Genomic DNA, 11,445 nt, shown 5'->3' with positions numbered 1-11,445 from the left:
CGGCCGGCCCCGGTGGGAGCGTTTGGCAGCGCCGGGTGCCGGGCAGAGCAGGGAGGCCCCAGGTTGAGTTACGAAGCTCTGCTGGGATGAAAAACCCGAAGTGGTTCTGGAAGGGGTGACTTTGCACCTCAAAATGTCCCCCCAGCGTCTCCATCACCTTCCCCAAGCCCCCATATCCTTTCCTTGGGGGGGGTCTCCATCACATTAAGCTTTTCCCTGGTTTTCCACCCAAAATGAGCGACTGTGTCATGACCAGGGGGGGACATGGGTGCTGCTGCAGGATCCGGGGGGCACAGGGAAAATTCCCTGAAGTCATTCAGCCAGAGGGGCTCAGCTGGTGTCACGCATGACTGACAGCTGTCAATCCCCACTGGGGATGCCCTGGCCTTCCCGCACCCCTTCTTTTTTGGGGTGCTTTTAAAAAAACACCCAATATTGCCTAAAAACATCAGGGGAAAAAGACCTTTCTTGGCAGCTCGGCAGGTGCCATGGGTAAGTGTCGTGGTGACTCGGGGCTCCGCAATGGGTGTCCCCCACGTGCTTCAATGAATTTGGGGTTGAGGTTTTACCACCAACAACCCCAGGTTGGACTTGAAACCCCCTCCCCAGTTTTGCTGCTGCCTCTTCTCGCAGCGCTGGGACTCGGAGCGGCCGTGGCCAGGGCGATGCAGCCTGCCCTTTATCTAAAAATAGGGTGGAGTGTTTTTCCCACTATTTACTTGATTTCCTGCCGGGGCGGTGAGCCTGCCGAGGAATCCATTGAAGTGCCGGGGAGTTCACGCCGTGTAAATACAGGGGCGGGGAACAAGCTGCTTTTTAGACCTTATTTTTCCACGCGGGAGCAAATGGGCAGCAGCCCCGTTGCTTTGGGATGCTCGTTTCTATCTCCCAGGGGACATCAGACTCTCCCACCCTTGTCCCCCACTGCCACCCATGTTTGTGGCACCCACTATCCCACACACACAGCTCTTAATTGCCAATGACTGCTTAAATAACGAGGAAAACCACAAGCAGATAGTTGGCCGCCACCTTTAGCCCAAGCAAACAGCTGTAACCGAGTTATAAATCCTTAAAATAGAGTTTTTAATGGAAACATTCAAATAACCTTTATCTATTAGCGATAGGACTGCGCTGGGGTAATTTATCATCTTGTTTCTTGCTCCCCCAGCCACACTTTATTAGTTGCCAAGCTAACGAGGGGATATTTATCCTAGGCTCTCATGGAGTGCCGTTGGGCAAACACCCAAACCCCACCAGTGCCATGGAAGCAGGGAGATGCTGTGCATCCCTCATCCCACCAGTGCGCTGCTGGGGTGAACTGGGTCATCCCCAGCCTTGGCCAGGGAGGGATTCCTTGGATTAAATGATGCTCAGATCCAGGTTTTATAGCAGCCAGGAGCTCCTTGCTGGGATGGTGTTGACTTAGGAGGATGGCAAATAAAGAAGTGGAGTGTTTGGGGTCTGCTCATGGAAATCTTCATAGCTGGCTTGTTTGAGAGAGTGGGTTTTTTCCAATATGAGGGAGTTGTGATATGTGGTGAGCTCTCACAGTCAAGTGTTAGATGGGCATTGCTGTAGTGTCATTTCTGTGCCTGTTTGTGTCCTCGTGCAACCATGCTGGCTCCAAACCCACTTTCCTCCAGCACGACCCTGCCCTGGCATGCTGGGGATGTGGGTTTGGACCAGGACTGAGCAGCTGTGACGCTTGGGGTGTGGGATGCAAGGGAGATCTGGGCTCCTCATCTACTGATCCCAACCAAAATCCTTGCTACGTCTATGCACGCCTTTGGCAATTGGTGTCTGGTTTTATTCCTCTGATCAGTGATTTAGGAAAGCTTGGGTTGCGTGCTGCAGGGCTGCTCCTCGAAGATGGGTGGGTTTTAGTGTTGGAGAGCTGGATGGTCTCTGCCTGTGCCGAGCATGTGGGCTGAGATGCTGCTGCCCCAGGAATCCAGGAAACCCTGGAAAGCAGGATTGGAGATACCAGCAGTGGAGTTGTTGGGCTGGAGAGCTGGGTTGAGCTCTCCATGTTGTGGGACAAGGCATTAATTCTCTTTGCAATTGCACTTTTTTTTTCTTGCAGAGCTCCCGACAGCTCTGTTTAATCTTTGCTAGGGAAATACCCACCCAGTTTGGCTGGGAGGCAGCCCAGATAATGAAAACTTTCATAAAGTGAGGAAAGAGCCTGACTTAGCCTGTGTATCCAGAGGCAGGGTCAGCTCCGAGAGCCTCTGCCCGGGAGGAGGGCGAGACAGGTAATAAACCATCCCTCTCCCTTCAGCGCTTAAAACCCACAATAAATCCCACTGAATTCCTCCAGAGCAAAGCTGCTTTTTTATTATGATGATGATGATTATTATGTTTTTGTGGAGGAAGCCACTGCAGAGCAGTGGGAGGGAGGTAAACACCAGATCTGCCCAGGCTAGCGCCGAAATCTCAACGTGGCAGGAGTAGCTGCGGAGAGGATGGGGCTGCTCCATCACCACCGTCTGCTTCCATCGCTTGCCAAACCTGGCAGCATGTTGCCCTCCCCAGAGAGTTATGCCTTATGGGGCAGGGAACTGAACCAGCCACTTCATTTCCTTCCCTGAACCTCCCTTGGGTCATCAAAATCCTCCCTTGGGATCACGGCACCTTGTTTGTGAACCTCCACGGGGTTGGGTTATTCCTGGGTGCTCCAGGAAGGAGTTTGGATGGAGGGACAAGCCCTTGGTTTCTTTAAGGGTTCCTCCTTGGCATCGTGGCTGCTGCTGCCAGGCGGGACTTTCCCCCAGCTCCAGGGAGGTCTGTGTGGCTGGTGCACCCCTCCCACCTCCCCAGTTCCCAGTGGGCTCCTGCAGCTGTAGCCGATGGGGATGGCTCCATCAGATGTTCCTGCCAAGTGATGAGGGTGGGGAGAAAAGGCTGGGATTACAAAAATTAAGAAAACAAACAAAAGGAACCTAAAAGATAGGCTGGGGGAAGGTTTCTGATGGTTTGGGTGGGTTCATGAGGGGTTTTGTGGGCTTGAGGTGAGGGAGATGTGGGTTTTGGGGGGCTTCTTGCCATGCCTGTACCCCCGGGAAGCACCACGCTGGTGTTACTGCTGGTCCAGGGGCTCTGAGCACCTGAGACTGTTGTGGATGCTCCTCCCTGGAGGTGTTGAAGGCCAGGCTGGATGAGGCTTTGAGCAACCTGGTCTAGTGGAAGGTGTCCCTGCTGATGGCAGGGGGGTTGGGACTGGATGAGCTTTAAGGTCCCTTCCAACGCAAACCAGTCTGGGATTCTACGAGATGTTTTACCCCAGGAGAGCCCATGGAAGATACCAAAATCCCCATTGCCAGAGGCTCTCCCATCCTCACGGGGAGTTACTGCCTGTAAAACTAGGGCTGGCCGAGCCGAGGAGCACGTTTGGGGGTGCTGAGCATTGGGCAGGATGGGACCCATCCTTCTACCCTAACCAAACCCTATCTCCTGACCTAAAAATCAGGCTTTCTGATGGCATCCCAGCACCGGGTGAGGGCTGGCTGCCCCTTCCTCCCTGTGCCAAGGTGGCTTCCCATCCTGGTCAAACATCTCCTCTCACCCCCCATCCCCTCTTTGCTCGCAGGGCCGCAGGGGTTTGGGATCCATTTTCGTCTGGGCATCTGGGAACGGTGGCAGAGAAGGTGACTATTGCTCCTGTGACGGCTACACCAACAGCATCTACACCATCTCCATCAGCAGCACCACTGAGAACGGCTACAAGCCCTGGTACCTGGAGGAGTGTGCCTCCACCCTCGCCACCACCTACAGCAGCGGGGCTTTTTATGAGCGGAAAATAGTAAGTTTTACCCCAATATCGAGTGGGGTGACATCCTCTGGATGTTTTCTAACGTGACTGGGCTGGATGATGGCTTGGTTAGAAGAGCTGGGCTTTGCTCGGAGCCCCACAGTGGGTTTTTTTTTATGATGGGGTCAAAATTGCTCTGATCCTTGGGAAGAGCTCAGGGATGTGGTGTTTTCACTGGAAAATGAGTGAAAGGGTTGGAGGGTTGCAAAAATACCTGTGCAAATATTTACCTGTTCCCCAAAGTGCTTGCTCACTGTCCCTTGCTTTAAAAAAAAATACAGAATTTTGAGGATTTTTAGCCTGAGAGAGGAAAAAGAGGGAGGATGGAGGTGTCTGGCATGAATGTGGCAACCCCAAATGGGGAGCAGAGACTTTTTGGAGCCCAGAAATTGCCTGACAGGATGTACACGTGTGGATCAGCCTGGTTTTCCCTGCTGCCCAGCTTGTATTTGCCCTGTCCCAACAGCTGCTGGGGTCTTGTCACAGGAAAGTGTTTCACCACCCATGTCCCTGTGCATCATCCCAACCTCAGGCAGTGAAACATCCTCCACCAGTACCGTGCCTTACATGAGCTGGAAGGGAGTTTTCCACCCAAATTAGTTTTTTGACAAAAAATGTGTGGTTTTTGCAAATTTTTTTTGTTTTTTAATTTTTTTTTTTAATTCAAGAGGGATTTGTTTGGCCTCTAAAATATTTATTTCCAAAATCCAAGTGCCTTACTGGGGCCATTTCATGGCTTTTCATAGCTGAGGCAAGCACCAGCCCAGAGCTGCTGGAGCATCACTGGGCAAAAAAGCGGCTTTGTCCAGGGGTTGGAGAAACTGGCTGGTATGTTCCCCACCAAAAAAAATACCAGATTAACTGAAAACCCAGGAACCTTTTAAAAATGTCACCAAGGGAGCATCTCTTTGCCCACCTCCTCTCTCCAGGCTTTTGGTATCTGAGCATTGTGTTCTGCCTTGAAATGAAAAAGCTGGAAATGGCTTTTTTTTTTTTTTTCTTTTTTTTTCCCATTTTTTTCCATTATTTTCTCCATGCAAATGGAAATTCTCACCTGACACCAGGAACTGGAGCTTTGAAGGAAAACATTTAATATGGCACAGCTCAACCTGCACCCAGGGGTGCATACTTACACCAGCTCTGCTCTCCTCACACCACCCCATCCCTGCCTTTTTCTCCAGCTGATCCACAGCAAAATTGACTTTTTTTCCCCCTTTCAAATAGTTTTTGCACCTTTGAGCAAAGGAAAATGTAAGAAGGGATTTTTTTTAATGTGCCAAATCTATCTGCAGACCATTTTTTGGGGCTGAGAGCACCTCAGTGACATGGGAGCCATGGCAGGGGTTGGGTACCCACAGGGTCAGCTCCCCAAAGTGAAGCTGGGGTGCTCCATGGGGTAGCACCCAAACCTGGAGCAGAAGTTCTTCACTGTGAGGGTGGTCAGACACTGGCCCAGGTTGGCCAGAGAAGCTGTGGCTGTTCCTCCCTGGAAGTGTTGAAGGCCAGGCTGGATGAGGCTTTGAGCAACCTGGTCTAGTGGAAGGTGTCCCTGCTGCTGGCAGGGGCGTTGGGACTGGATGAGCTTTAAGGTCCCTTCCAACCCAAACCAGTCTGGGATTCTATGATCTCCAGCAGCGTGGGGACTGCAGCTCCTCTCTCCACAGGTCACCACAGATCTCCGGCACCGCTGCACCGACGGCCACACCGGCACCTCCGTGTCTGCCCCCATGGTCGCGGGCATCATCGCTTTGGCTTTGGAGGCAAAGTAAGTGTCACCTCGCTATCGGCTTGGCTCGGAGGGGGTTGTTGCCAAATTTAGTAGTTGGCAAGCAAAACCAGAAAGAAAAAAGGGTTTTGTTTTGTTTTGTTTTGTTTTTTTACCTCTGGAGCAACTCAAGATGGGGCAAAGTTATTCTAAATTGCTCCTTTTTGGCAAGGTTTGAGACAACGTTGTTGTTTTGCATCTAATCTTCCTGCAGGTGTTTTATTGAGCTCACTCTTCACTTGTTGCCATCTGTTGGCAAAGTTGGGGTTAGTGAGATAAGTCAGGCTTTTCATTTGGTGCGTTGAAACCGCTGACAGCCGTCTCCAACAGGAGTTGTACAAATACTTCCTGGGGGGGGGAAGTCAGAAAACATCACGGAAAATGGAAAATGTCTGTAGAAGTGATGGGTTTCCAGCGAGTGTTTCATTTCTAGGGGAACAGGACTACTTTTGCATAATGTCAAAAATCCACGTGGTGTGACCAGCAGCGACGTGCTCCCCAGTTCAAACGAGCTGGGGGGGGCCTCTTGTCCCCATCCCAATCCCATCCCAATCCCTTTGTGGTCTCCCAGCCCAGTAGCAGCCCCCATGGGGAACCAAGCTCATCCCTTAGGCATCCCCGTGTTGTTCCATGGAGCATCTTCTCATGAGCTTATTATTATTTTTATGGGGTGGAAATAAAAATAAAGCTGGGAATAAGCCTCAGGGCAGCCCTGCACTTAAATCCAGGCACGGCAATCGCGGCATGTCGGCTCCAGTCCCTCTCCTCCAGTTTAATCCCAGTGCTGAGGTCGGGTGAGCAGGTTTCCGGAGATGCTGTTTTCATTACAAATAATATTAAGAGCTTTAGATGTAATTTTTGAATTGTTTAGCTGAGGCATAAAACGCAACATTAAGTAGCAGAGCTTGGTGCTGAGGCATTCCATTATGACGAAAAGGAATAAATTGAATTTCTTTTCTTAAATGTTACTCGGGAGCAATATAAATCCCAGCTCGAGATGTTGAAGAATTGACTGTAAGAAAAGTGTGGAAAATTCTTCAGCAATATCCCTGGGCTGGGGTCTTGGAGGGGCTCAAAACCACTCAGCATCCAGCACCCTGAACATACCAACCTCACCCAAACCCAGCCTGGAGTGGGGTTTGGAAACACTTTGGCTTTTATTTTACTGTTAAATGAGCAACCCATGGGGGTTTTTTTTCTAGCATTTTTTTCTGTTATTCCTATAAAGGGAAGGTTTGCTCAGCATTGGGTATCTGCAAGCTGCCGAGCCTGGTATCCTGCCTCAGGATGTGCTTCATTCCCCATCTCCTACAAGAAGAAAATGGGGGAAAAAACCTCCCTGATTTGTCTCAGTTACACCCTGGAGCATGAGAGCTAAATACTCTTGGCCAGGAATAAATCCTGCAATGCCTGTGGGCATGTGGCATCCCTCCCTGGGGCACCCCTTTCTGCTGGGGCACCCCAAGTGTTGGCCAGCCATCATTTAAATCATCAATTCTTGCTCTTATGGAGCAGGAAAGACCTTTTTTTGTGTTTTTTAACCCAATGCGGGTCCCTGCTGCTACTGGGAAGACTGGGAGCAGCAGCCATCTCATGAGCCATGTGTTGTTGCAGTCCCCTGCTCACCTGGAGGGATGTCCAACATCTGCTGGTGAAAACCTCACGGCCGGTGCACCTGAGAGCAGCTGACTGGAAGACCAACGGCGCGGGGCATAAAGGTGAGGGGCTGCGGGGGCGGAGGTGGTGTGGTGAAAATGGCCACAAAAGGGACAATAAAGGTCTCCAGAGGTTTGCTTCTGGGAGCATTCACCCTGGATCTCTGCTCTCAGCTGAGGAGAGGGCAGTAGTTTGTGGAGCTAAATGCTTGGAAGCCTTTCTTGGTGGGGGCTTGGAAGCCTTGCGTGGTGGGGGCTTGGAAGCCTTGCTTGATGGAAGCTTGGAAGCCGTGCTTGGTGGGGGCTTGGAAGCCTTGTTTGGTGGACGCTGTCCTGAGCTGCTGCATTGGCTACTCCATTCAATGGGCTGCTCCCAGCAATGGGTTTTCTATGGTGCCAACATGGATTTGGGTGTAAGTTGAGCAGGGTGATGAGCTCTTCATGTCAGAGCACCTTGTACTCCAACGGGGTTAACTCCACATTTTCTCTGATGGTCAGAGGGTGCTCTGCCAAGAGCCAAGGAGGAGCTACTGGTCCCTGCTTGGAAGGCAAGTGGGTTTCTGAGTCTTTTCTCTTTCCAGTTAGCCATCTATATGGCTTTGGTCTGGTGGATGCAGATGCTATTGTGGTGGAAGCTAAGAAGTGGAAGACAGTTCCTCCCCAGCACGTCTGCGTGGGAAGCCTGGACAGGGTGCCCAAGTGAGTGGTGTTGGGGGTGGGGGTCTCTTCCAGGGCACACATCCACTTGGAAGGAGCTTTGGTGGAGCTGGCTCTTGTGATGCAAAGACTCAGCCACTGGCATTTGAATGGGAAATTAGGAGTTGGAGTGGCCAGGACAAGCCCAGCTGATTTATTTTTACCCTTTCCATGCTTCTGCTTCCCAGGCAGGTGATCAGCAGGGAGTTTTTGAGGGCTTGACGGTGAGAGATCAAAACCAACTTGCCCGCTGGGTCCTACATGAGCAGTGATGTGTTGGGCTTTCCTCTCTCTTCCACCAAACAGCTTGTCTTGATGGAAGACACCAAAAACTGGTGCTTTGTTGCAAGGGTTCCCAAATTTCCAGTGTCTGGGTTGCTTTGAATTTGGCTTCATGTTTAAACCAGCTTAGGTTCACATCTCATCCTTGGTAGGTCTGTCCCTGCTAGGTTAAAGGGTGGGATCAAAGATCTGACCAAATGGACCCACTGCCTGGCTGTAGAACAAGCTGATTTGTTCATCAGAAAAGCAGTTGCTTTGGAAACTTTGGTGGTGCTTTGAATATGCAAAGCACGAGGGAATTTGGAGCCAAGTGTGTTCATGAAACTATTTATCTGATACAGACACTAATTACAACCCCAAGAGGAACGTCATGCTGATAATTATAATAAAGAAGTGCCCTTGCAGCCCATAAGGCATAGATCTTCCAGACAGTTCAAACCCATCTCCTTACCATCAAGCAATTCAGCAAATTCCCGTGCTAGGACACTGTGTTGCAATGGAGGATGAGATCATTTTTGCCATGAAGCAGTAGGAGACCAGGTTCAAATATAACTGGGTGTCCACGTCGCTGTCCCCAACACGATGCAGGTACATCCGTGCAGACCACGTGCTGCGTGCCAGCACCCTCAGCAACGCCTGCGCCGAGCACCGCGACCAGCACGTGCTCTACCTGGAGCACGTCGTGGTGCGGCTCAGCATCTCCCACCCACGCCGGGGAGACCTCCAGATCAGCCTCATCTCTCCAGCAGGGACCAGGTCACAGCTCCTTGCCAGGAGGTAAGAGCAGCCAGAGCATGTGCCTGGGATGGGCAGCATCCTTGTTTAGAAGGTAGCTGCAAATTTGCTGAGGTTTTTTGGGAAGGTGGTGGCCATGCTCCGGTCTTGGCTGCAGGAGGGCTCCATGTAAGGGTGGGTGTGTGCAAGGATCCTGACAATCCTTAATTACCCATCTACCTTTTCCAATTAATTAAGATGTTCAAAGTCACACTTCTTGATGCGCACGGCGTTGCCATTGCAGAGTTTTTGACCACTCCAATGAAGGGTTCAAGGGCTGGGAGTTCATGACCGTCCACTGCTGGGGGGAGCGAGCAGCGGGGGAGTGGACCCTGGAGATCCACGACACGCCATCCCAAGTGCGCAACCCCACGGTGCAAGGTAAGGATCCCCCAGAACCCACGTCCCCCAGTGCCCACTGGTCCTCCTCACCCTCAAAGCTCTTTGCAGGCTGCTTCACTTGGCTGGAACTTTTGCTGTGAGTTTTATGGTCTTCAGCAAAAACTCTATTGCCCAATTTTTTTAAAAATGGGAGTAAAATGCAAGCGTTGAGCGCAGGAGGCTGCTGGTCTGGCTGAGCTGGGAGTGGGTTTTCTCCCACAAGCAAACTTGTTGCAACCAAGAGCCAGGTTTCTAAAATTAAACCGTAATGAGTCAAAAGGAGGAAACCCAAGAGCTGTAATTGTTGTTTGTTTGTTTTACTTCGCTGCTGGGACATCTGGCGCGTGGGTTGGTTGTGCAACGGGCGCAAGGGGACAATGCCCCTCAGGCTGTGGACAGACAGACATACATCCTCTCCAGGCTGCCACTGTGCTGGCAGGGGGTAGCTGGGCTCAGCCTGACCCCCTGTGTGTCCCCAGCCCCACCATGTCACCACCCTCCCCGGCTTGGCTGCTTGCTCACTGACGCCTTCCCAGCAAAGGAGCCGGGCTGGCAGGATCTGGCTCCGTGGGGAAGGGGCAGCCGCCTCACTGGCTGGTGGCAGCGGGGCTTGAAGCATCCTGCCTGGGGCTGGCGTGCGTTGCGGGGGTGTTAAAATCCACACGATCATTGATAAGAAGCCAGGAGTAGATTAAAAATCTCTCCCACGCGACTTTCTGGCGGGAGGCGCATGTGGGGGTTCACTGCGTAGAAAGTGTTTCTGTTTGTTGCCTTCACCCAAAATCTTTTGAACTCGGAGAGCAGCAGCAAAGCGCCCACGGAGCTGCTTTTCCCCCGGTATTTACAGTTTGTGGCGGGTGTTTCTGAGCCCCTTGCAGGCATCAGGGTTTGGTTTTAATGCAGCTTTTTGCAAAATGAAATGAAAACGAGCGTGTTAAGTCGCCTCCCTCGAAGAATCTGCATTGGGTTTGAAGCAGAGAGGGCAAAGCGGGAGGAAAAAGAGGGAAGGTGCTCCCAGCCTGCAGTAGAAATGGGTATTAAATGTTAATTTAAGACCATTAAATTAAACCAATTAAATTGGTTAATTTAATACCAATTAATACTATGGGCGTACTGTCGCTGGCACTGCTGCACTATGTGAGCATCACCTTCACGTAGCCTGGGCTTTCCTCACACGGGACGTTTTAGATTTAAAACAAATTTAATTCTTTCAGCAGAGGTGTATGGATGAGCTTTTCCCTGTCTGATGCCACCCGAGCTCACCCTTTCACAGGCTCCTCTCCATCTTGCAGCAGGTGGATCCTCTCAACCCTTTGGGGAGAGCCAAGGGATTTGGGTGTTGGAAATGTTAAGCCCTTCCTGGAAAGGCAGGGATTAGTGGTTAAAGCTGAGCGTGCCACAGGCGTGAGGTGACTTGTATTGATGGGGAATTGGAAGAAAAACAGTGTTGGAAAGAAGCAACAGTGTTTTTTGGACCCCCTCCCCAAAGCAGTGTGGGGCAGGGAGGACCCTGGTGTGGGTGTAAGGCTGTGGGGGTCCCCAACCCTGTGGTTTTGGGGTATGCTGAGCTCAGACCTCTGACATGTCAGATAGGAGCGGGGGGCTGGAGCAACAGCAGCAAGAAATAATCCAGCGTGTGCTGGGCAGCTTTTATCAGAGAGAAATAATCCTCCATTATGGAGCTTTTAAAGTTAGTGGTTCTCTCTGTACGTTGGGCATGAAGGGTTTGGTGATGCTGTGGCTCATCAGATGAGTTATAGCGTAAAAAATCCCTCGTTGGTGCCTAAAATGGCTGCATTCTAGGCTGGGAGCTCAGGGGCTCATGAACATTTCTGGGTGTTTGCTGTTTGCTTCTACATTGCCAGGCGAGTGGTGAAGCCCTGATGGTCTGATCCATCCTCCTTCTGCTTCCCCCAAAGCCAGGGCTGCACTGGGGGGCCCCCCAGGGAGGAGTAGGGTGGAGACTGGGATGGGTGACATTGTGACCACCCCACAGGGAAGCTGAAGGAGTGGAGTCTCCTCTTCTACGGGACAGCCGAGCACCCCTACACCATGATGGGTGGCCCCCAGTCCCGTGGGAG

At 51.5% G+C, this 11,445-nt stretch overlaps 1 protein-coding gene across 1 annotated transcript in view; it reads left to right on the top strand.

The window, feature by feature from the left end:
• Nucleotides 1-11,445, top strand: part of LOC104527172 (proprotein convertase subtilisin/kexin type 6) — a gene marked incomplete at its 5' end in the record, with an annotated part of 24,593 nt that overhangs the window by 6,294 nt on the left and 6,854 nt on the right. The window contains 8 exon segments of the mRNA XM_029085696.1: nucleotides 3,590-3,802; nucleotides 5,476-5,576; nucleotides 7,191-7,294; nucleotides 7,813-7,930; nucleotides 8,798-8,986; nucleotides 9,228-9,364; nucleotides 11,361-11,441; nucleotides 11,444-11,445. The exon segment at nucleotides 11,444-11,445 is cut by the window's right edge and continues 82 nt beyond it. Of these exon segments, the coding sequence (XP_028941529.1) occupies nucleotides 3,590-3,802; nucleotides 5,476-5,576; nucleotides 7,191-7,294; nucleotides 7,813-7,930; nucleotides 8,798-8,986; nucleotides 9,228-9,364; nucleotides 11,361-11,441; nucleotides 11,444-11,445 (945 nt within the window).

This window comes from Antrostomus carolinensis, unplaced genomic scaffold (assembly GCF_000700745.2).
Source record: "Antrostomus carolinensis isolate BGI_N321 unplaced genomic scaffold, ASM70074v2 scaffold26400, whole genome shotgun sequence".
Lineage (NCBI taxonomy): Eukaryota > Metazoa > Chordata > Aves > Caprimulgiformes > Caprimulgidae > Antrostomus > Antrostomus carolinensis.
This window is presented reverse-complemented; position numbering and strand designations above follow the sequence as displayed.